Source organism: Hyaena hyaena, unplaced genomic scaffold (genome assembly GCF_003009895.1).
Source record: "Hyaena hyaena isolate Hyena2069 unplaced genomic scaffold, ASM300989v1 scaffold_22, whole genome shotgun sequence".
Taxonomy (NCBI): Eukaryota; Metazoa; Chordata; class Mammalia; order Carnivora; family Hyaenidae; genus Hyaena; species Hyaena hyaena.
In genome coordinates, this window is record NW_024080654.1 from 1,464,553 (window position 1) to 1,490,746 (window position 26,194).

The 26,194-nt window shown below is 42.4% G+C and overlaps 1 protein-coding gene across 1 annotated transcript; it reads right to left on the minus strand.

Moving 5' to 3' along the window:
* Window positions 1-25,949, minus strand: ARGLU1 (arginine and glutamate rich 1). The gene is made up of 4 exons (XM_039226663.1): window positions 25,357-25,949; window positions 17,352-17,577; window positions 14,973-15,056; window positions 1-827 (listed from the first exon to the last, which is right to left on the minus strand). The coding sequence occupies exons 1-4, from the start codon at window positions 25,701-25,703 to the stop codon at window positions 663-665; spliced, it is 822 nt and encodes a 273-aa protein (XP_039082594.1). The 5' UTR covers window positions 25,704-25,949; the 3' UTR covers window positions 1-662.
* Between the last annotated feature and the right edge of the window lie 245 nt (window positions 25,950-26,194).

Here is a 26,194-nt window from a genome sequence, read left to right on the forward strand (position 1 = left end):
TGAATTTAAGACTTTACTTTATTCAGCAAAATCATTTATTTACACAATGGGGAATGCTGGTTTGATTTTGTCAATGAAATAAAAACAAAGGAACAGAGACAATACTGAACTGGGTATGTATTCTGTGCCAGAGCTGACCACTGGTCTCCTTACCTGTATCAGGAACATCAAGGACACTGGTTAACAACACACCACACAGGTCCAGGAACACCCTGGGGGGCTTCCAATGCAATTACCAACTTTTTCTTTTTTTATAAATATATAAAAAAACAAAAAGTCAGCAAAACCAGCATTATGATGTAATAGACAGAGTATAACTCTGAAGTCAATGGGTCAGTGAAACCTTATCAGACCATCCACAGCTTACAGAGTGATCTGCTCCTCCTACAGACCACTAACACCGAATCCAAACAGGGGAAAAATAGATCACTTTTCAGAAGACAAAATGATCTGATAAGGATTTGACTTAATGGAAGTTAAGGGGGGAAAAAGGAATGCAGAGCATAGCCCCTATTAGAACAAGCTAACTTTTCCAGATTTTCCAAATTAAAAAAAAAAAAAAAAAACAAAAAACAAAACAAAAACAAAAAAAACCACTTCAACATGAAGCTACCATACAAAGTTTTTCCATTTTTCTTTGTAAAAAGTTCAGAGTTTGCAATTTAATCCTGGGTTTTTAGTGAGAAGGACAGTTTGGGCCTGGACTTCCCCTTGCCCAGGATAATTTTTTGTTCTTCTTTTTGCTGACGTTGTCGCTCTTGTTCTAGTTTCATCCTTTCCTCATGAATCTTTCTTTGTTCTTCAACAATTCTCAACTGTTCTTCAGCCTGAAAATTAAAAGTAAACATTAAAACTTTCTAACAATTTCCTGTCTCCCATTAGTAACGTTGGGAACTTAGGTGACAACTTACAATCAATCAGCAGGAACATACTACAGAATGTTTAATAAAACTTACCTAAGTGTAACAAAACTTTCCTAATTGTGGAATTAGAAAAGAACCCATTAATTCTGCGTATGCTGATTTCTTAATGAAAAATATATTTAAAAATTGTAGAAAAGCACACACTTGAAAATGAAAGTTTCTAAAAATCGTATCTTGAGATCAGTATAGATTTTGTCCTAGTGCCTATTTTAATCCACACCTTCAGGGCATCGGATTAATAGATTGTCAATTACGAACCAAGGCACTGACTTATTCAGAGTAGGTTTTCTACCAATTACTAGAAGTAGATTTATAATTAGACATGAAAAAGTTATACGAGAGAAACCTGGCTGGCTCAGTCAGTTATGCATCCGTCTTTTGATTTCAGCTCAGGTCATAATCTCATGGTAGGTGAGTTCTGCACTGACAGCTCAGAGCCTGCTTGGGATTCTCATTCTCTCTCTCTCAAAATAAGTAAGTAAACTTAAAAAAAAAAGTTACAGAAAAAAATCTCTACTGGGGTTACATTATATTGTCAATACACAATCAAGAAATACTAAAGACCCCTTTCTCTGGAGTGAAAAAAAATAAAGACCCTTTTCAGTGGCTGATTATGCTTTTCAGGTTCACGGACACTGGTATAATTAACTTCTGCAGGGCCTTCTGTCTATACACTTCCCCTCTTCAGCAAAAAAAAAAAAAAAAAAAAAAAAAAAAAATTCAGGCCATTCGAATTCTCCCTCCTCACTGTCTCTCCTTCATGCCCACTTCCTTACTTCCACCCCAGGTGCAGGTCTACCCCTCCAGCCCAAGGGACATTAGGCCATGTGTGCTGGGGATTCTGGTGGTCATGGACGAGGAGTGGCTCCTGGCATTTAGCGGGTAGAGGACAGGCATGCTAGTAAACATCCTGCTGCGCACAGGTCAGCCCCCCAACAATTATCCAATCCCAGATGTTAATGGGGCCAAGACTGAGAATAGCCGTCTAATCCTTTCGGTTTTTAACTCTCAGTGATCACTATGGTCCTCTTTTTCCTATTAAATCTTTATCTTAAAACATTCACTGCACGCTTTGAACGCTTTCCTATTCCCAAGGTCAAATTTTAAAGTCATTACTTCTATCTCCATTATTCTACTAAAATTATTTTCTAGATAGTCAAAAGCTACAATTATTAAGGAGTTCCTTATTCATTCTTCTCTTCACTTGAAGGCTTTTAAAAATTCTTTCTCCTCCCACATATTCTTTAATACGAAACACTGTGGTTCAAAACATTAAGGCTCCAGGTAATCTGTGGCTCAGTCAGTTAAGTCTCTTGACTCTTGATTTCCGCTCAGGCCATGATCTCTTGGTTCCTGAGACAGAGCCCCACGCTGGACTCCACACTAACACCACGGGGCCTGCTTGGGTTTTTCTCCCTCTCTGCCCCATTCACGTGCTGTCTCTTTAAAATAAACATTTTAAAGAACCAAAACACAAAACATTAAGGCTCTCCACGTGATCAGTCCTATCTCCACTGATCGCTTTACAGCAGAAGACGGGAAAGATGACAGACTCTGGTATGCAACATAAAATGTTCCCCGCGTCAGGCTCTGCTGGCCGCTAAGAGCTTGGAGCCTGCTTAGGATTCTGTCTCCCGCTCTCTGTCCCTCCCCCATTCGTTCTCTCTCTCTCTCTCAAAAATAAACATTAGGGGCACCTGGGTGGCTCAGTCAGTTAAGCATCTGACTTCAGCTCAGGTCATGATCTCGCAGTTTTGTGGGTTGGAGCCCTGTGTCAGGCTCTGTGCTGACAGCTCAGAGCCTGGAGCCTGCTTCAGATTCTGTGTCTCCCTCTCTCTGAACCTCCCCTGCTCACACTGCCTCTCTCTCTCTCAGAAACAAATAAAACGTTAAAAAAATTTTTTTTGAAATAAACATTAAAAAATTAGAAAGAAAAAAGTGGGAATTTGGTCAGTAGGCAAGATGGAGAATCCAGCAGTGAGGTGAAAGAGCAGTCTCTCTCAGACCTCTGCCCTAAGCGACAGCTGGCTTTGGGACATGCTCCGAGGAGAGCTCTGCAACAGGTCCAAGACTCAGAACCCTCACAACTGACCTGAAGAGAAATCAGCCCTTCTACCACCTTCTCTATTGCAACCCATATCCTGTAGCGTTATGCGGTCTCCTTTCTTCCCCAACGCAAGCAAAGAGCCAACCAGTTTGTTAATCCTCTCTTGGTGCTCTTTTCCATCACATTCTCTCATCAGTTTGTAGACCCCTCCTCCCCACCCCCACGCAGGGCCCCACATCTCAGAGCTGAAATGGCTTCCTGGTTTCCAGTTTTTACCCTTCATCCACCGGCACCCTACGGAGTGAACGCTACCAGTCTAACAGCTTTGGGGACATCGGTCTGTTCTCTCATGCCCTCCAGGGATTTCAACCACGTGCAGAATATGGCCTAACTTCCCAAATCAGCACACTTCTTAAGACGTTCTATAATCTGGCTCCAACTGTGTGTCTGCCACTCTCTCAAATTCCGCTCGCTTCTATCTTGCCTCCCCTTCTCTTCTCCTATTGAAATCCTACCTGTACATCCATTTCAAATCTCCACTGTGGTGCTTAGACTTTCGCTGATGATTTTAAAAGAATTACCTACTTCTGATCATCTTTAGTTAAGTTCATATGCCAGTTACTTTACCCAATTTTAACAAATCATCACACATTTTAGCTAAGAGCTTGGCAAGTACAACTGAATCAAAGAATAGTCAAGAACCTTACTTTGTGTCCATATGCTTGAAACCCTTAGCAATATGAACACCCAGATCCACTGTTCCCTATGGTTCTAACTGAGCCCTCAACAAAGCAGATTAGATCCTTCAAGAGTGAAGAGTTTGAACATCACAGCTTCAACCCTTAAGAGAAATCTAATCAAAATTACACAGTATTTTTCACCCTATCACACTGACAAATTAAAAAGTGAAATACAAAATTCTAGCTCATGAAGAGTACTATGGCACTACTTACCCAAATCCTATTTTCATAATACCTTTACCCAGCAAATGAATTTTCTGGAATATATTCTAAAACAACACTTGCATACATGCAAAATTGAACAAGGTTTTGGGGCACCTGGGTGGCTCAGTTGGTGAAGTGTCTGACTTCAGCTCAGGTCATGATCTCACAGTTCATGGGTTTGAGCCTTGCATCGGGCTCTGTGCTAAGAGCTGAGCCTGGAGCCCGCTTCAGATCCTGTCTCCCTCTCTTTCTGCTCCTCTCCTACTTGTGATGTTTGTCTCTCTTTCCAAAATAAAAATAAACATTTAAAAAAAGTTTAAAAAAACTGGACAAGGTTTTTTTTAATGCAACACAGCTTGCAGAAGACTGGAAAATTTTAAATATTCCTGAATATGGAACTATTAAATCATGGAAAATCTATACAATAGATACTATGTAGGGGCACCGGGGTGGCTCAGCTGGCTAAGCGTCAAACTCCAGATTTTGTCTCAGGTCATGATCTCACAGTCCTGAGATCAAAGGCCAGGCTCTGAGCTGGGCAGGGAGCCTACTTAAGATGCTTTCTCTCCCTCTGTCCCTCCCCCACTCATGGGAATACATGTGCCCTCTCAAATACTGTGTAGTTTAAAAAACTCACAGAAACAGGAATCCCTACATACTGAAATGGAAAAACCCCCAAGTTACACTGTTAAGTAAGAAACGCAAAGTCCCAAATAGTTCTATATAGTATGCTATTTCTCTGCAAAAAGGGGAGAATAAAAATACATGGATTTGTATCTGCCAAAATATGCATTTTAAACTCTGGAAAAATAGACAAAAAACATAACTGAATATATAAATGAAAAGTAGGTGGATGGGGGAAAAAGATAAAACCATTTATTTTCCTAAAAAATACATCTGGATGATATGATCACATTACCTAAATTAAAATAAATTAGATTTTCAAAGTAGTTTCTTTCATAAATAGGAAATACTAATTCTGCACTGAAATTGACTTTATTTTTAAATGTTTATTTATTCTTGAGAAAAAGAGAGAGACAGACAGACAGAGGCAGAGAAGGGGCAGAAAGAGAGAGAGGGAGACATAGAATCCAAAGCAGGCTCCAGGCTCTGAGCTGTCAGCACAGAGCCCAATGTGGGGCTCAAACTCATGAGCCTCGAGTTCATGACCTGAGCCAAAGTCCAAGACTGAGCCACCCAGGCGCCCCTGAAATTCGACTGGGTAAAGGAAGTTTCAATGTCATCCGGGTTCACGGACCCAGGAGACAGAAGTGCACTGTCCAGAAGAGGGGCTGCAGTCTCTGGCTCTCCCTCAGTGCTGAGCATACAGTGCCCTACGGGAAGTACCTGATAATGAAGTGATTTTTAGAAATGAAGTCAGCAGGTGAATATCCTGTCTTTACACTCAAATATTTGTACTTTGTTCCATTACACCTTTAAACTAAGCATAAATGTTATTCAATTACACCAGGGCAAAGAAAAAAGAGTAGCTGGGCAAAAACCAAAGCCATCTATTTTAATACAGTGGCTCTCAAATGATGAAAAATTGGCTTCCTACCCCATCCATCTGTGAAGTTTGACCCTACAACTTATTTGCTAGCTGTGCTCCTACACCCTAGCCCCCTCTGCAATCTGCCTCACAGGCCATTTCCTTCCCAATGAGCTCATGAGCCGGAAAGTCCACTACTCCTCCACCCTTCTGTCATTTATGCAGACGCTATGCAGAAGAAAGAACTATCCCAGGGGGGCGGGGTGCTGTTATGGAGGCCCAAGAGAAAGTTAACCTCCACCACACTAGAGCCGTGGAATTAGGGTGGGCCTTCTTCGCTGTTAAGTCCAGGACCTTCACAAAGGTGGCTTTCAACCTTGCACCTCACTCGGAAGAGTGACACGTGAGATGAAATACATAAAAGCAACGTATACCATTCTACAAGAACTTATTTACCCCTTCCAGTACCTTCTGTCCCACCTCCCTTTTACCCATAGGTCCCAGTCCCTTTATTAAAATTACTCCTTTCTAAGCATTCTCCTCCTTACACTGCCTGTAACTGTTCATCGAGGTGATCCTTGGCAGCATTTTTTCAGCAAATAAGGATGCTGAAACCTACTAAAAATATATCTGAAGTTGTACAAAATCTTACAACTACAAAGAGAGAAATACTTGTTATCAGCAGTGATTACAGGAAAGATGGGAAAGAATGAAAAAATATTACACTTGGTGAATCATACCACCACTCAGAAATGTGGATTCTGTGTTTTAAACTCTCCAGACACACACCCTGTTAAACTCTGCCATTTGTGATTTTAATTCATCTTTACCTCTGTAACAAGTGTAATGTATATCCCACTTTAGATAAACAATGAATAAAAAAAGTAATGGACAGAAATTTGAAGTAATTAGTTCTGACCCTTAACAAATTACGGATCAGTAAAATTTTCTGGAGTTATTAATGTACAAGGTGAAAAAAATCACATGAGAGTTTTTTTTTAAAGCAATCCCCCTCCTGTGGCAAACTGGTTTTTCTGTTACCTCTTCACAGTATAAACCACAGGATATCGTTAGCTGTTAGCTACCATGTAAAGAGAATTCTGATCACCAGCCACTTCTAGCCCCTTTCCTTCTCAACTTAATTCCCAGCTGTTACCTTAACCTATCATCTTAAATGTATTTTTGGAACTTCGACATTACATAACTTCTCCCAAGATCCTGTATTACTTGAAGTGGACACAACGGCTTCAGGAAGGACCTGACAGCTGAGGCTTGTATGGGATACTCGACACGGAAATCACTGGCCTCCGGCGCTCGGCAGGGAGTGCTCTGCAGTAACTGCCCAAACACCAAGCTCAGACCTTCAGGATTATACCATTTATGTCCTAAAATGAACTCATCCAGATTGGTTCTTTTACTCAGCAATACCCTAAAAGTTCTCTTTTCTTTCAAGTCGGTGCTTCTGTCTGCCCTGGTCCCTCATTCCCTCGTGTGGAGGTTTTCTCACTGCCTGCCCGCTGATAGCTGGCTGTCGGCATGAGGACGTCCTCTGGTTCCTACACCAGATTCTCTCTCCTTCTCTCCCCTCTTCCTCCCACCTCTGCACGCTTCTATCGTTCACCAAGTCCATTCTCTCTTTACAGTTTCTACCACCACCTTCGCAATTCCAGCCCCATCTCTGACAAGCTTTCAGCGGGTTTCTGGTTGACTTTCTGTTCTTCATCTACACTGTACAGTGCCAATTTGGTAATGGCAGAAAAATTTCAAAACACTGTTGCCCAAAATACATTATCATCATCTTAAATGAGCTTCTTGTCTTATCAGTTGAAAACAAGCCTCTCACAGTGGGGCGCCTGGGTGGCTCAGTCGGTTGAGCATCCAACTTCAGCTCAGGTCATTATCTCACGGATTGTGGGTTCGAGCCCCACGTCGGGCTCTGTGCTGACAGCTCAGAGCCTGGAGCCTGCTTCAGATTCTGTGTCTCCCTCTCTCTCTGACCCTCCCCTGCTCATGCTGTCTCTCTCTCTCAAAAATAAATAAAACATTAAAAAAATTTAAAAAAAAAAAAAAAAAAAAGAAAGAAAGAAAACAATCCTCTCACGGACTAAACACTCTTCCCTAACTCTCCACCACTTCATTTTAAGTTAAAGTACTTGACATTTGCATTCGGTGTCAAGCCATCTGTACTGGTCTCTCTTAAAATGTGTTAAGTACGTCACTATTGACTACATGTATCACTTAATCCTGTGCTCTCTCAGCTTAGAGACGCACACTCTACTATAAATGCCGATTCTTTTTCCAACTGCACTCGTCTCCTGTAACCACTGTAACAAATTACCACGAACGGGACAGCTTATGAAAACAGAAGTTCTTCCTGGAAGCAAAGTCGTCCCAAGTCAGTATCATTGGAACTGAAGGTACTGACAGGCCCCCTTCCTTCTGCAGGTTCTCAGAGGCAAACTTTCCCTGGCTGCTTCTAGCCTCTTCACGGCTGCCAGGGGTTCGCGGCTTGTGTACACGCACTGCTCCAATCTTTTAGACCAGCATCTCCAAATTTCTCTGTTCTGTCCTCAGGTCACCTTTTCCTCTCCAAGTGGAGTCTGCGAGCCCTTCCTCATGGTGCTCCCCCCACACCCCGGTCCTCTTCAGTCCAAGGCGGCAGTGTCTCTGCTGATGAGGCACCCTCACAAACACCGTGGGTCGCCCACATCTGCAGGCCACTGGACAAGATGCTCCGCCACAGATCTTTCCTGGATAATCTCATTGACTCCTGGTGTTTGCTAACTTGGCTGGAGGAACTTCTGAGTCACAGGCATAATGTCATCAGCCCTAGCAAATGGTTGTTCGGCCCCAGCCTTGGCCTTCTTTCCAGTCTGTCTAACAGTAAAGCCTCCTAACTTTACAGCATCTTCTGTGGTGTAGATAGGCTGAAATTTTCTCCAAACATCAAGCGCTGGCTCATTCCATTTTACCTATCCATTCTTTCCTCTATCTCTTCTTGAATTTTACTATTAACAGCCAGGGGAGGAAACCAGACTGTACCTTCAACACTTCACTTAGAAACAGCTTAGACTTCTGCAAGTTCAACACTCACGAGCCCCACCTTCTACACAGCCGTCGGGCACAAGCCACGCAGGTGTCCCACCACTATACTGTGAGGACCTCCTTCCCTCTAGTTTGCAGCAACATCCTCTTCCTTTAAAGTCTCTATTTCTACCAACGGTCTTTTTGTAAGGCAGTATAGGCATTTTCTATCATGTGCCTCAGAATCCTCCCGACCTTTAACTGTCCAACTCCAAAACTACTTCCGCATATTCAGGTAACAAACTAAGTAGTTCCAGATGACAGAAAACTATCCTGGAGGCCAGAAGTTCGAAGTCAGTATCACTGGTCCAAAATCAAAAGGTCCCACTCCCTCAGGAGGCTCTAGAGGAGTCTATTCCTTGCTTCTTCCAGCTCCTGGGGGCTGCCAGGACTCTCCGTCTCCTGACCACATCACTCCAATCTTCAAGGCCAGAATCTTCCAATCTCTCTCCGCTGCCTTCAGCCTCTCCTGTGTGCACTGTGGTGAGAGCCCCCTCTCCCTTCCTCTTATAATGATATGTGTAATAGCGTTTAGGGCACAGTGGATAAACACCCCAAGACTTTTAACTTAATCATACCTGCAAAGACTTTTTTGGGGCCACACACAGTAACTAATGTTACTAAGGTAACAGGTTCCAGAGATGAGCACACAAAACACATAAATAACTTTGTGTGTGGTGGGGGGCATTTTCCAGAGATCTTTTTTTTAATGTTTATTTTTGAGACAGAGAGAAACAGCATGAGTGGGGGAGGGGCAGAGAAAGGGAGACACAGAATCGGAAGCAGGCTCCAGGCTCTGAGCTGTCAGCACAGAGCCCTACACGGGGCTCAAACCCACAAACTGTTGAAATCATGATGTGAGTCGAAAAGCTAGACACTTAACCAACTGAGCCACCCAGGCACTCCCAAAAATATCTCTTAATTGCAAAGTGAGATCCAGTTTACTTTGAGTATAAGGAACACAGTTCACATATAATCAACTTCCAAACATGGTATTATTTTTTCATTTCTCAAAAGAGTGAAGTACAAAGCGGTAAGTACAATGAACATGGTAAATCTCCCTATTTGGCAATTTGAGAGAGACAGAGATGGAGCAAGTGCATGTGCAAAGGGGAGGGGGCAGAGGGAGAAGGAGAGAGCATCAGAGCCTGATGCAGGGCTCAATCTCATGACCTTGGGATCATGAGCAGAGCCAAAATCAAGAGTCAGATACTCAACCAACCGAGCCACCTAGGAGCCACAAGGAAACTGTTTTTAATAATAAGTAAGAGAGGAAATACATGGTAGATCTCAAACTTAGGATTTGTATGTATTTTAAAAATTCCAAACAATGTTTCCCAAGTAAAATCAATTTTTCCTTTTGTCAGTACGTTTATAATTTTATTAGAAATTGTCAGTCTGCCTCTTATTATAGTTATTTATTTGCAAATTAACCAGATTCCATTTTACTACCACTACCACTCACCAAGGGATAGTTTGAGGATCATTTTCTTGTGTTGCTACAGCCTCCCGCAGGACACCGAATTCCACAGCAACATCTATCACTTTTCTTAGTCTCTTTCCCTTTCTAATTAAGTATGATTCATACCCATTTCAGAATAATACCTGGGCTTTTCCCAAGCACATCACAAAAAACTTCTGTGGAGGAGTAAAAAAAAAAAAAATTTTTTTCAGTACTATTTTTAACATTAAAAAAAAAAAATTAAAAATCGCCATTGTACGAACAACAGCTTCTCAAATATGTTAAGACAGCTGTGCACTGCCAGTGGTAACCCGGAACCAGATACCAATCTGCCAAAAAGCTAAGTCCCGTCAAGCCAAGACACATGTGAATTAATTCTTGTTTGATTTTATTAATCAAGCATGTCTGTTGGTTAATGTTCTTTTGCCTCCTTCTGGACAGATAAAATCAAACATCTTGACAAACAATTTGGAACCGATGTGAGCAAAAACTACTCCTGGTCTAGAGCACCTAACATGAATTTCACATGAGAAAGCCCATGGGGCTAAGCTAATACATTCCTTGTTACAGATCATTACTGTGATCAATCTTTGAGCTTCTGTCATAAGGATCTAATTAAAAGTTAGTCAAAATGTGGTTTAAATTTACTTTCTCTACTAATTATTTTTATGTGATCATGAAAGTGATATATGTTAGTTATAGAAAAGGTAGAAAGTAGAGAAAAGTATAAAGTCACATATAAGTCTACCAATTAGAGAGAACTATTCCTAGCATTTTCCCCCATCTACTACACTGTGCAAATATACTTTTCAAATTAGCAGGATCATAATGTACACAAAAATTTTGCATTTAGCTATTTCCCATGTCTTAACAAAGAGTTTCTGACTAAAGAAAAACCAACTGTATAAGTGATCTGAACACCTGGAAAATTTTCACTCTTCTAAATAAGGATAAAACCGTTTTATTAACATATTTGTATCTGATTTACTTTTCTTAAGATAAAATTCTTAGGAACAAAATTAATTAAAGGCTCCTGATATTTACTGATTGTTATTTTCTAAAATGGTCACAGACATTTCAACTCCCAGAATCACCACATAAAAAGGTCCCTTTATACATCCTTGCCAACAACACTTGGCATGAGGGGAAAAAGTCTTTTTCTATTGGTATTTAGCATTCGAGAAAAAGAAAGGGGGGAGGGGAGTCCTTTGTTTTGCCATATTGTCAACAATTTATGACAGCACTTTCCATTCTCCATATGAGTGAATTCTTTCTGGTTTCTTTTTCTATTAGGGAGCTGGTCTTCTTTACTGACTTCTAAGAAATCCTTGTACTATTCTTTAACAGTTACAATGTTTAAGAAAAACCCTCTAGGGAACCTTCTCTCCCCACCCTCCTTTAATCTGCTTTGGAACCTCAACTACCATTGCTTATCTCACCACCTTCTTGGCTACACAGAAAGCTGCTTCTCTGCTGCAGCCTATCCCACTATCCAGAGAGGGATACACACTCCTGCCTGTATTCGAAGGCCCGAAAAGGCCTCTGCCCTGCTCCATTTCCTCACACGCCTGTCCCCATCGTAAGTACAATTTCCAACTATCCACTGAGGCCCAGCTCACGCAGATCTCTTCTAAGATCCAGGACAGTCAGTTATCACACATTATCCATAGGACTACCTAGTATTTTTGTATTACTAGTTAACTTGTCTTGGAATTGTCCTTGTTCCACAATTAATACATTAAATACTTACAGAGAACCTAATGTCTTATCAACTGCTTTTTACACACAACAAATTCTCAATATGGATGATGTGAACAGTGAAAGCTTGGCTGCTCCCTCTTCCGCCCTCTTGCCCTCTAAGAGTTAAGAATGCACCCCATTCTTCTCACTATGCAATGACCCAGCCCACAGTGCTGGCATACTTAGTACGCCGTAAAGACAAACAGAACTGTTGCTTCAACAAGATAAACTAGCACTACAGACACACTCAGGAAAAGTCCCGGACTGTCTACAACACGGGCATATTTCCCTTTCTTAAATATCTGTTCTTTTAAAGAGAATTCTTTTCCACTAGTTATTTCCCAATAAATGTGTAAAAAGATTAAAGAACTTGCTGAAAATTGAGAGGATGAGGAATGGACAACAAAAATGCAAGTCTCCATGTGTGGCTGGCATCTTTACGCAGTAACATTCTGTCTTTTCCTACACAAAGAAAGGATGCTCTCTGGTTTGCCTGCAAGCAAGCAACTACCAATAGAGCCAAATAAAAAACTTCTCCAACACTGACAATTATTTCTCGAGCTTCCAACATTATCATGCACAGGAAACAAATGAGTTATGTCCAAGTTCTTGCCAAATACTCTCAAATTCAAACTCTTTTTTCTCCAAGGTATTTTTTCACTCAAGTTTTTTTTTTTTATTTTTTTTATTTTTATTTATTTCTAGGAGAGAGAGAGAGAGACAGCGTGAGCAGGGAAGGGTCAGAGAGAGAGGGAGATAAAGACTCTGAAATAGGCTCCAGGCTCTGAGCTGGCAGTCAGCACAGAGCCCGACGAGGGGCTCAAACCCACGAACCGCGAGATCATGACCTAAGCGAAAGTCAGATGCTTAGCCGACTAAGCCACCCAGGCGCCCCTTTTTCACTCAAGTTTTACTGATGACAGGCAATATGAACAGTCTCGCTGCAGTCTATTCTGCCAAACCCAAATGTTCCAGAACAGTGCTGGTCTAGGTATGACCCATGAATCAGCAACAGTCTGCAAACCATAATGGATCCGTAACAAGATATGTAGAAACCAGGAGTGTTTTAGAAGCTTTTATAGCCACTTGACATCATTTTTCTAGTAATTCATCTTAATTGTATTTTGCAAACATAGTCTGAGACAAATTAGGATTAAAAGACAAAAACAAAAACTGGCCGATTACCACCACTTGAAAAGCAGTGGCTCTAGAATAAGCTTGCTGATCTTTTCCCAGTAACGACACACCGAAAGTCCTATTTTTATGGTGCATGTGGGTAAACAAAGAAAATTGCCATAAGAAATATAGAGAGCCCAAGTTTCCCTAGGTACCCAGTTACCCCGGGATCAGAGGGATCTTTGCAGGGTGTAAGTAGTGGAGAAGCGCTGCTCTAGAAGTCACAATCTGGCAGTCCAGGCCCTCCCAAACGGAACTCCCTATGCTATCCAATCTCGGATCATGTTCTAAGAGGAATTCCAGCCGCCTGGCAATTCTGGTTCAATGTTTTAAATACCAGCTATACTGTCCCACCCTTCTGGAAATACCTATGCCCTATAAACCACACTGTATTTACCTTTCAAAAAAGCTCAACACTCAAGACTCAAATTAAGGCTCATGCTTTACATCTTCCTTCCTCCTACCTGCACTGAGATTTTCTTCTTACACAGAAATCACTAAAAAAGCATGATAACATACTCATTAATAAGAGCGTAGGGACGGATCTGAGAATGGGTCCTCATACATTTCACTTTCATAGTGCCTGTTCTACCGCAAGAGATTTTAAGGTCTTCTCACTGGGAAAGCAGGATTAAGTCCTTCCCTTTCGCTATGACTTTTACAATAACAGGACAGCATGTGAACTAAGAATCCTGGTGTCATCTGCATTAAGTTGCTTAGGCCATTTCCAGGATTGGCTTTTTTAGAGCACACCATCTTCTAAAAGATTATGCCTTGGAACCAACTGCCCCCTAGTTTCAACTTTTTACATTCTTACAAACTCTGGGACACATTATTTATGGTCTTCCTTCACCCCTACTCTCATTGGGATCCACTGTCAATTAATTACTTAGACCAACTCAGATCATTTTGTGCCTTTATAAACACAGTCACAGAATTTGTTTTTTTCCTAAGCCACTTAACTGGAGCTTACAACTTGCTTTCTTCCTCATACAACAGTAGGACTTTGCAGCAAATGTCTTCCTATGACTGTATCGGTGTCAAAATATTTCTTAGTAAACAATACTTTTCTAAGAGATTTAGAGCCAAGAGTCCCTCTTCTGGGTCATGTCTGCATTCCTGGGAACTAACCAGCTCTCATTCTCCATTCACCCTAAGTAACTTCCCTTCCACCTCTGATTTAGATTCTTACTTCAAAGTAGAATTCCTATATGCCACTTTCTTGGGGGAAAGAAAAGTTTTTCCTTCAATGCCAGTCTTCCTTTTGTTTCCTGGATTTTTTATATCCACAGTCATTTCATTCTATTTTCTTCCTCACACCAAGACTGCTTCAGAATATACACTTTTTAAAATTTTTAATTTCTGAGAAAGAGAGAGACAGAGTGCGAACAGGGGAGCGGCAGAGAAAAAGGGAGACACAGAATCTGAAGCAGGCTCCAGGCTATGAACTGTCAGCACAGAGCCCAATGCCGGGCTCGAACTCAAGAACTGTGAGATCATGACCTGAGCTGAAGTCGGACACTGAACTGACAGAGCCACCCAGGCGCCCCAAAATATAAACTTTTAAGTTGTTCCACATCACCTGTGTGACCTGTGGGTCATAATTACAGAAGTGTCTGTATTCCTTGCTAGATTACAAACTTGGAATCAGAAAAAGAGCTTATGAATCTGACACGCTATCAGATACAGACTCCCTCCATACTTCACTAGTAACTGAGAGGGAACAAGGTCACTGATGTGACCTGAAGTGCTGCCTTTTAAATACTTCCAAGCTTTTGTATTATTCAAGCAGAAAAACGTAGATGAGGTTAAGACAGAAAAACTCTGGAACTGGCGATACTACAATTCTCCCAGGAACCCTCTTTTAAAGCACTGCAAATTTTAGAATGCTCTCCAGAGTCACTAGAATTTCTGGATAGCCCCGGATAGATTCCCCTGGAAGATGCCAGCTAAAATCTCACAAACCATTTCTGCTCTTACCTCAAATCCCTGAAAACAGCCCCAAATGCTCTTAAAAAACCTGTCTGTTAAAAAGCACAAAATCATCCCACAGAATCTGACGAAGCAAAGCAAACAGAAATGCTTCCCGTGTGCCCTCCACACGTACCAGTTTGGCTTGTGCTTCTGCAATTTTTCGGTTATTCTCTTCCAGTATTCGCTCTAGCTCCTCACGTTTTGCACGTTCTTCCTCCTAAAGGGGAGGACAGGTTAAGATGTTAGAAAAATAAAATGTTTATTTTCACTGATAAATATTTACTAATCTTCCTCTGAACTTTTTCGAGCTGACTTAGAGGGCAGCTTTACAGCTACCTTCTGTCTGACAAACGATAAACTGTGCAGCCACTAAAATTTGTTTCTAGCACTAAATTTAAATCATCCCTCCCAGTCCAAACAGCAACCGACTAAACCCTCCCTAATGATAGTTTCCTGGCAATTACTACTAATACTTTAATATCACACAAATCAACAAGGACAACTACAAAACTGGATAGTATTTACCAAATTAAAAAAATAATATATAAAATATAAATAAAGTGAATATTTGTCTCACCAATTATGTATACCTACGTATTCTTTACCTATACTCCTTTAATCAGCATTAAAAGTTGAGTATTTACTGTCTTGTCCAGTGTCCTGCAGAGTGTGCTCCTCGGCTGCCATACGCGCCAGCTTCCTCTTTAAAATGATTTGTACTGTTAGCTTGGCAAGACCTGCATCAGCAGCTCAACCATTTATAAAGGAACAACATACAAGGAAGGCTGAGCTGAGGAATGCAGATGTTTATGGTAAGAAGGAACAAAAAATGTAATTCATCATTCCTAAGGCAAACAATTAATAAGAAAAATACATTTACTGTTAGTGAAAAATACAAATGGTAATCCATACTTCATGGAACTAAGGGCTTCTTCCATGGGGAGAATGGACTTAACATTCAGATGTTGACCATTTCTAAAGGCAGCTTATCTTGTCATCTACAGTCTGAACTGAAATTCAGGAATCCAGGGGGTGCATGGTCCGGAAATAAAATTCTGTAATTTATGTTTTATTGGAGAATTTAATGAGATTTTATAATGCAAACTATATGAAGACTGCTTGATGGTTTGGGCAGTGTTCAGATCACAGCATACATATTCAAATGATTTTAATATTTGGAAAGACTGTCAGAGGGTTGTGTCCGTGTAAAAAAAAAATTGTTAATATGAAACAAAAAGCAAATGAAGAGAAAAAAATCTTCCTATGATTAATAACTCGCTACAAGACAGCACCATTACTCCAAAATTATCTTCATTATTAAAAGCACTGATAGAAGTAAAATTTCATACATTTCAATCGCACAGTCTGTGATAGCTACCAAATAGAGACACGTGTATCTACTTAAAGACAGCACAAGGGAAAATGCACTTGAAAAGCTAAGCTTACTGGAAAACAAGACAGATTTAGTATGATGCCAACTTGCCTGTAATAATGCCAAGATTCACAATGGTACAAGACATATATTTTGAGTCAAATATTAAAGTTCAAGAAAATAGAACTACAGGATTTTCTATGGCACACACCAATGGAATTTGTATTCATTATGCAAACTATGTCAAGGGACACTCAGCACTGTAAAGTAATTTGCCTTGAGTGTTTCAGTGACTTTCAACAAGTTTTAGGAACCTGGAGTAATCAGTGCAAATAAGCCATAAAGCTTCAGTAGCAAATTACTGTCTCACAGAAAGACATTTTCAACTTCTGCTCCAGCTGCTGATAAAACAAATCATGTGTTTAGCTTGACTCCAGACAAGGACAACCTGTTCCTTCATAACTCTCTAGAGAAAAAAAGGAGTTGTTAGTAGATACTAAAAAAAGTGGATGAATAATCTGGACATTTTTCCTAAAAAGATTCCTTGAAACACATTAGGAAAATGGAGGGCCTTATGATCAGAATGCTAGAATTAGTCCATTGTGTTGAAGCAGGATTTGGGGGAGGGGGTAAGGGATAAAAGAAGGAAAAAAAGAGCAAGAAAACCTATTTATCAAAAGCAGGTGCTGTCACTCAATGTTAGGCCCTGCTCTTTGTAATCTGACTGAAGGCAAAAAGCCTCTCACAGTCTAGGCAGTAAGAATGATAAACAGAAAAGAAGAATACATAACCACAGGTGGATTTTTAACCTTTTCCCTTTACCACTCCCTGTCTCCCGCCACCCTCCCAAAAAAGAATGTAAGTCCTGCAGCCATGGCAAAAGTTTCAAACACTTCTCAAATATGTAAGCCAGTTCCATTAAATCAAAAAGTATCCTTGAATGCGTTTTATGAAAATAACTTTGAAATATCAGTCAGCACTTCTGAATAGGCTAAAAAATTAACTTTCGCAGCAATGTTAAGTTTAGATGAGAAAGGAATTAGTCTGTATTCCATCTCTTTCTGAACTGAGCAGGAGGCACACCCGACACTGAAAGTTTTGCCATGGACTGTCTCTACTTTCCAAACGACCGAGCGTTACCTCTCTGGCTTTTTGTGCTGCAAGCTCAGCTTGTCTCTGTCGCTCGAGTTCTTCGAGCAACTGCTTTTCCATGATGCGCTTGGCTTCCTCCACCCTTCGGAGAACTTCTCGCTCGATTTCATCCTTCCTTTTCTCCAATTCTTCCTCTACCCTTTTTGCCACTAATTCTTCCACTCTTCGTGCTGTTTCTTCCTCGATGAGTTTTTCTTCTATTTCCTGCTGCCGACTAACCAACAAAGTAGAAAAAAGGGACTTAGATGACACAAGGAAACCAAACAATGAAACCTAGCTATAAGTCTGTAAAACATTCAGCCGGATTCTAGGATTTTATAATTTTCGTGCAACATTCAAAGACATACTAAATACCAAGATGTTCAGGGATGTAGTAACTCAGAAACTCAAACAAGTACGAAGCCATGTTTTGTTAGCTGTCACTCTCCAAATCCAAAATGACTATACAAAGAGCTTAATTCATTAGTTCTAATTTAAGAACTGTAAGCAGACATCTGAAACAAGAAGTCTACTTTGTTACCAACTTTTTAATGGAAGGACAAACTGCTAAGTGCATGGATTCACTCATTCGCCAGTCCACTCAGTCTAAGGGTTGAGCTTCAGGAGAAGTCAGGAGAAAATATTATGAAGCAAGCAATTCAGACTAACTCCATCCCCCTCACTAGCAAAATCAGAATAAATAGAGACTTGGAGATTCAGACTGCCAAAGCAATGTAATGTAGCTTTTTCTGAAAACACAGACCAACTTAATTCAGGTTCTGAACCTAATACCTCTTACTGTACCTCCTTTCTTTGGATAATTTTCAATTAAAAGCTCTTCAAGATGTGGGAGGGTAGATGAAAATATACTGCCAATTCTAATAAAAAGTTCAATGAAGCATGATACAGTTTTAATAATTTTGATCCAATTTAGAGAATATAAACCAGCTTATTTACTCAAAATGACACTGCACTGAAAATACTGACATTTATCAAGGCACTATAGTGGAAACCATGTACATTTGATATCACTAATATCCAAAAGAATAGCTACTGGTCACATATGTCTAGTCTGAACCGAAGATTAGTACAATGTAAAGATATAAAAGCTCTTATAAATATCTGTGTTTACGTGTTAAAATGACAATATTTTAATAAAGACTAGGAATGTATTAAAATTTCACTGGTTTAACAGGACTACTAGAAAATTTTAAATTACATAAGTAGCTCACATTGTTATTTTGAGACGGTAATTTGTACTGAATTAATAATAAATTCTGAGGCTCTGGAAGTATACCTAAATCCTAAGAGGCCAATTTATTATTATTAATGCTTCAACTTTCTCACAACCCATAAAATTAAATACAACCTGTAACCTTTATATCTTTTGATGACTCATAAATATGTATGAGCCAGTCATTCAATTTACGTGTTTAGTAAAGATTTTATAGTGTCTAAGCGACCTTTAAACACCCTAATCCACTTCAACTAAACTGTATTTTGGGGGTGGGGGAGGATTCAATTCCCACTCAAGTGCTTTTTTTTATTCGCAACTCCTGTTACTTATTCACACTGATACCATACTAACACCAGTATCTCTTTAACACTCTGATTCATTTCAGTTTCTGCATTTATAATCTCTTATGTTTTTCTGTCAAGGAGATAGTAGCCACTTGAAAAAGCACAATTTATTTTTGGTTCCAGATATATGCATTACCCATTCTGAAGATTCTGTGGCCTGTTTTCTTAAATATTTCCTCCCAACACTAAATTATCGATTTTTATTTAAAAAGATACAAAAGCCTAACAAATACTCTAAACAATGCTCCTTTCCCTATTCAACTTCCAATAAAATAGTTTAAGGTAGTTTCAATAAGCCTTTACCTATGACAGCTCAATAAAACAGAATAGCTATCTATCCCAATACTAAAATGAATTGCCAGACGTTATCTCAAGGAAATCATTTTGTTTCTCTACCTCACCCAAAGAGAAAAACATTAAGCTGAAATAAGTCTGATAACTGTCAAACCTAGATGACGGGTATATTAAGATCATAATACTCTCTCCACTTTTGCAGAAGTTGGAAAGTTTATGTAAAAAAAGTATACACCACTCCCCACAAAGCAAACATACTTTTGCTGGTAAAGAAACCTAAGACGAAATTTTTTCTTAAAATGTCAAAAATGGTGCAACTCAACTCATAAGGACAATGTAAAAAAGTTTCAATTAAAACTTTACCAAGTAAAAAGGAGAGAGAAGAATGGAATAAGGCTTTGGGCTAGTTTATCACTAGAAAAGTTGACAAATAACTTAGGAATTTGGTAAAGATGGAAGAGACCTGATACATATTCAGGGTTTTTTGTCAAGCAGTCCCTGAGTAATAGCAATAGCACAATGGCTAATGGGGTCACATTTCCACAGATTTGGTAAGGAGAAAATAAGCCTAAATAAATTCAGTTTATTACTTACAGCAAAAGCCAGATCAGCACAGTGTCAGCTCTGTTCCTGGTCCCACTCGTGGACACCAAACCAGAGGGGACAGGTGACATGCAATACAGGCATAGGCAGTGGGCTGTTCTGCTGCTAAGGAGTCAATTCTAAGGACAGCTCAGCGGTTTTATAGCCCAGAGGGGAGGGCCAGTGGAAAGTCCCAAGCTCAAATGAAACTGAGAGGATGAGAAAAGGCCTCGTGGAGTTTCTCACAAGGCTGCTTATCTCCCTTTGTTCCTAGAGGAAGCCCAGGGCACACCACGGTGACCGCAATTAAGCCTTGCTGCTCTGTCCCCCCTGGTGACAGGCAAGGTCAGGGCGCCACAGCAGAATGGCTCCCCTACAAGTATTATCAACAATATAACTTTCTGTTGTTGCTATTCTTAGTAACTTACTGTTATTTTAGTACAAAAAAAATTTTTTAAAGCGATTTTTCAGATTTAGCACTGAAAAAGTTACTCTCAATAATGTTTCAATTCCCCTCTCCCCACACGGGATTCAGGAAAACACATGTACAATTGAATTAAGCAGTTCATCTCTACTGATGACAAGCTTATCATAATCAATGATAAAGAGCTATAAGGCTAACTTTCATAAGGGGCACTGATATTTTCTTGGGGTAAAAAGATCACTTTTGCTCATCAGCATCTTAATAATAAAAAACATACCATTTCATGTCACTGCCTACTACTCCTTAAAACTTTTTAAGTTTTTATTTATTTTGAAAGAGAGAGAGAGAAAACGTGTGTGCATGAGCGGGGGTGGGGGGAGGTGGGAGGGGGCAGAGAGGGAGAAAAAAAAAATCCCAAATCCCTGTTCTGCCACCACAAAGCATATCACGTGGCTTGATCCCATGAACCATGACCTGAGCCAAAATCAAGAGTCAGATGCTTAACCGACTGAGCCACCCAGGTGCCCTGCTCCTTCAAATTTTTGCCATAGGAGTGGTCACTTTCCTGATATTCTTTAGTAGCTCTAATCTCTTCCTCAGGCTCCTCTACTGAATATACTCCCTTGCCAAGAATTTGTGCCAGTGCTGAAAGGGTTGAATCACAACCTTCAAGTTTTCAATGGTAGTATGTGTAACACTAGGTCCCATTTTCTCCATGCTCTCAGGTATTTTAAAAACTACAGTCACCGGGGCGCCTGGGTGGCTTAGTCGGTTAAACGTCCGACTTTCGCTTAGGTCATGATCTCGCGGTTAGTGGGTTCGAGCCCCGCGTCGGGCTCTGTGCTGACTGCCAGCTCAGAGCCTGGAGCCTGTTTCAGTCTGTGACTCCCTCTCTCTCTGACCCTCCCCTGCTCACGCTCTCTCTCTCTCTCCTAGAAATAAATAAAAAACATTTAAAAAAATAAAAAAATAAAAAAATAAAAATAAAAACTCCAGTCACCATCAACTCTAAAATCATAACTACTAAAACAGTAAAGGGCCAGCAATACAGCACTTTTAAACTAGAGTATGACTTTGAACACAGCAACTGGCAATTTTATTTTAAATACTGTACACAAATATTTTAACATGTATGAAAACCCTAGGAGCTTCCTTCTAGGAAGTGCTTCATAACATCAGCAGACAGCATTAATTCAGCACTGAAAAGGGACCAAATACTGTGCCAACAGCTTTACACATCATGTCATCACTTACACCTCTGATGGTTCCTGAGGCACAGGAATAGCTCAGGAGCTGGGCTGCAGCTCACTGCATTTTGCTAAGAGAGGACTCCAAACCTAGGCAGACTCCAAAGCTAATCATCCAGGCACTATACTACCCTACAAAGGCAAAGGCATGCAAAAATATGTAACGACTCAAATTCTTTTAAAAAGTCATAAATTTCTTATCAACATCAGCTAGATCTTATGCCCTTATACTTTGTCTTAAAGCCCTAACTTCCTGGAAATACAGTTCCACATACTGGATTGGCTCACAAAAGCTGTTCTCTGCTCTCACAATGAGCTCATCAAGTACTCTAAGGGTCACTGTACAGATCCCAGTTCAGCTTAGACACTTTAATTCAAAAGGCTCTCAACCTGTCATGCACTTGAATACTAAGCATATTCACACCTGGACTATCACAGGCTACAATAAATTATTATACTCATTAACATTTCCTGATTTGCTGCAAGTCATTTACAGCTGTCCATTTTCTCAACATGCACAAAGCATCTCAATAGAATACATATGAAAATGATAAGGAGAGAGAACCACACTAAATGTCTGGGACACAGGGAAGAGGTAAACTTCTGAATTCAATTTTGAAACATGTGAATTAGTCAAAAATGAGAAAAAAAATGTTTAATGTTAAGCTCTGCCTTTTATAACATTAATATAACTCACAAGAGCACTTCATAAACTCACCAGGCTCCATGTGGCTGTGTGTACACAAATTATATTACGCCACGTATGGAGGCCCATCATATGGTATGTCTAGTTACCGTATGTGTGCGGTTTCTCATCTTCCTAAGGAAGACCAGTATCTTCATTTCAGAAATAAGAAATCCAGCTTCACAGTTAGGTGATGTATTCAAGGCCTCACAATTGTAGATAGCAAAGCAATCTGGTTTCCGTTATTTCCACAAAATTAGTTAAGCCCAACAGCGTATTCCCATTTTGCAGTCTCTCACCTCCCACGGACCCTTTTCCAGGTACTTGGACACTGTGCACTCTGCTGTCCCTTCTCTGCTTCCAGGAAGCGCCTGTCTTCCTCCAACAAACATTCCCCCAGGTCCTCTCAGTCCTGTGAGCCAACTGCTCTTTTGCCTCCACACTCCACCTGGATAATTCTGTCTACTCTCAAGGTTTCCTCCAGGCTTCAGGCTCCCATATCAACCGTGAATAAACTCACTATATCCAGATGTAAGTGCCGAGAGTGGAAGTGCCAGTAGAAACTCCCCTGGATAACACCTCATCCCTGACCCGCCAGGTTTCTGGCATTTTAACCACAGTCTGCCACGTAACAGTTCCTTAAACATTTTGTACTCGGGGTGCAATAGCCACAACATAAACACGGGAACCAACATTAATGCTTTCTCCTTTATGTTCCAATCCAGTTTTATTTGCACTAAATGTTTCTTAAACCTGTCCCTCTTTCCCATTCCAACAACCGCACCCTCACTACTCCTGTGTGGTCTTCCTGTAACTGGTTATCTATCCCATAGAGCATTGGGTGCTCTGGCTTTTGGGGGAGAAAAAAAGCTCATCCCATTTACCTCCTCAAAATGTTTCCTGTTTCTAGGAAGAAATCCAAGCTCCTTAATATGATTCGCAGCCTCTATTTACCTCCCTGGAATATAGGGACCCCATGACTTTAGTGTTTTACCCCACTTTAAGGCCATTCAGCCCCCCTCCCTCCCTTTATTTGGGGGAGGGGGCGGGGACTCTGCTTTGGTCCACAGGTACCTTCCTATGCCTTGCCCGGCAGTCTCTTATTTTTACCTACCACTCACTCTTTAGGAGAATGAAGGTGTTTACCCACCTAAGATCTTCCTTTTTACAGTCCCATCACCTTCACTGAACTCACCACACTATTATTACGTACCCACCTGGCAGTCTTTAGGCTTCTTACAGAGGGGTGGACTATCCTTACATCAGCAGCACCAAGCACAGTGCCCGGCTCTTATTAAATGCTCAATACGTATGAGATGAAAGAATGAGTTAACCAACAGAGACTTGTAGGCACACAACTGCTTAGGCCCCTGGCTCCCTCGGTGGTATTTCCATGGCCTCACCCGTATTAAGAAGTGCCTACTGCATGGCGCACAGGAATCCAGTATATAGGTGGCTGCCCGCTCTGCCCCTGCCCTTCACGAATGCGATGGTAACGTGCTGCTGCTGCCAACGTGACTATACAGCTGCCCGGTTTTCTCTTTTAATCCCTGGTTTTCGTCTCTGCTATTCACGTGCAGCTTGCTAAATGCTTCCAATTATTCTCTGCATACCAAGTTTCCTTTTATTTTTCCTACACGTCGTAGCTTTTCAGTGAATGGCATATAATTTTTCTTTGGACACCTGTTTTCATGCAGAAAAATCATCTCAGAGATGACTTCAGAAAGTTTTAAAAGGTTCATCAGTTGACATTTATTTGAGTTCGTTTTTACAGTTAAGGATCTTGTTCCAGACCAGAAAACCCTGGATCCTATGTAATCAAGGTTTGCTGCAGAACAATGACTTGTACCTATCTGGTGTTCACATACGTATCACCGCCAATGCTTCCCCATGAAGGAAAAATGAACATGTGCAGCGGAATAGCCGTCCAGGCACTAAGAGCAGCTAGTGCTCCAGTCCTGTAACTCTTGCTTGCAAACTTTGCTCCTTAGAAACTCACTCTGCCGGAAAATCTACAAAATACAAACTCAGCTGCAGAAAAACGTAAAGCCTCTGAACAATTCAGTACCTATGTCTGTCTCAGAAAATTCGGGTAATTCTCCTACCTCGTGTGCACTTTCTACACACCAGCGGAAGAGCTGAGGAACGTGGCTGTGAAACGCGAGAGTTCACATCTAACACTACCCTTCCACCCGGCTTTGGGGAATGAATACCAGAGCATCAGGGTACCACGGTCTTACACCGAAACAAAACCCTGCATTCTCAGACCAAAAGATGGTCAGCTTAGAATTATTTGCACCTACACTTGGACCTAGAAATGCTTGAGGTGACTTTTTCCCCAGACACTTTTATCCAAACAGTAATTCAAGTTGGGAACCTCACTGTCACTCATTTCCCCCACGTTAAGGTCCGTACCTGAGCGACGCAAAAATAAAAGCAACTACCCCAGGGTCCTCTCGTCGGAAGTACGCAAGGGAAAACCCCACACAGGACCGCACCTCCTACGTTCGCTGCCGAGGAGTACCCGGCGACAGTAATGAAGTATAAGGATGCTGTAACTTTTGATTGGGATGTCGCTTATGCAGGTGAGTTCAAGCGTCAAAACTCGCCGTACTGCAGGCTCAAGGCTGTGCAACTTTGTTTTTACAGCTCACAGAATAACACACACAAAACGAGGAGGCTCGAAAGAAGAGCAACCGCGACATCTTTAACAGAAAGGGACACCCTAACAGGAGGTGCACCTCTGGCTGTACCGCTGGGGCCAACGGGGTCTCATTTCCCGAGCGGCCCTGTCGCAAACGGAAGCTTCGATACTAGAAAGCTCTGGCCAGCTGCAAGGCGCGTCGTCCCCAGGGTTAACCCCTCCCGCTCCCCCCTTCCAGCGGCTCCGCAAGCGCCCTCCATCCCTACCCACCGGCTCGCTCGCCCCACGCCCTCACGGGCCCCGGCCGCCCCTCTCGGCCCCTCGCTCAACTCCACCCCCTACTTCCGGCACTCGGCTCCGCTCTCGCGCCAAAATCGCGTTCTCCGCTCCAAGCCCTCCCTGCGCCAGCCCCGGGATTTGCCTCCCGGGACGGGGGTCCGTCCCGCCCCAGGCTCCCCACTCGCCCTGCGGGGTCCGGCGGCCCCCTCTGCCCCCCGCCCCCTCCCCCCCGCGCCCGCTCGGCTCCCCGCCCCTCCCCCCCGCCCGCGGCCACTCACATTTTTCGCTGCCGCTCGAACTCCGCTTTCTTCTCCTCCTCCTCCCGCTTCTGCTTCTCGTCCAGGCTGCTGCGCTTGCTCACCGTGCGCCCGAAGATGTCGATGCGGTCGGGCGGGGACGAGGCGCGCTCCCGGTCCCGCTCGCGCCGGGACACGGCCGTGTTGGTGGAGCGCGAGCGCGAGCGCGACTCCCGCCGCCGGTTGCGTTTACTCTCCCGGGACTTGGAGCGCTTCCGCACGCGCTCCTTGTCCCGCGACCGCGACCGCGACCGGCTCCGCTTCTTGTTGTGTTTGCTGCTCTTGGTGTGTTTGGAGCGGGACGAGCTCCGGCTCCGAGACCGGCCCATCCTTCCGGGCGACGCTGTGACTAACCGCTGGCCTGGCGCCCCGCACGCGTCCCGCGGCCCTCGCCTCCGCCTCTGGACGCGGGCCGGCCGTCCTGTCGGGGCCGGGGGAAGGAAGGCTGTCGGCCAGCTGACTGTATACCGCTCTGTGAGGCGAACGGCCGCCGCGAAGGCCGCCTCCAACGACAAGGCCGCAGCGCCAGGAGTTGCTAAGATGGCAGCCGCGGCTGCACCGGCCGCCCTTCCCACAATGCCCCGCGCGGAACGCGCCGCTGCGCGAGCCCCGCCCCCCGACGATTGTTGCCGAAGGCGCGGCGAGCGCTTCCGAGCGCGTTCGGCTCCTTCCGGCTGCCCCGCGCCGGCCCGACGCACTCCGGAGCCGCGGTACCCAGCGCGCTTCGGCTTTCCGGTAAGAGGCCAAGCCCAGGCCGTAAGAACGACCCCGTCGCGTTTTGGTGGGAATGAAGTCATGCCTCAGCAGGACCCACCGACCG

Coding starts and splice junctions, on each gene's coding strand:
- ARGLU1 (XM_039226663.1), bottom strand. CDS start 25,703: ATGGGCCGGTCTCGGAGCCGGAGCTCGTCCCGCTCCAAACACACCAAG. Junction 17,578..25,356: donor TTCGAGCGGCAGCGAAAAAT/GTGAGTGGCCGC, acceptor TTTGTTGGTTAG/TCGGCAGCAGGAAATAGAAG. Junction 15,057..17,351: donor CAGCACAAAAAGCCAGAGAG/GTAACGCTCGGT, acceptor CCTCCCCTTTAG/GAGGAAGAACGTGCAAAACG.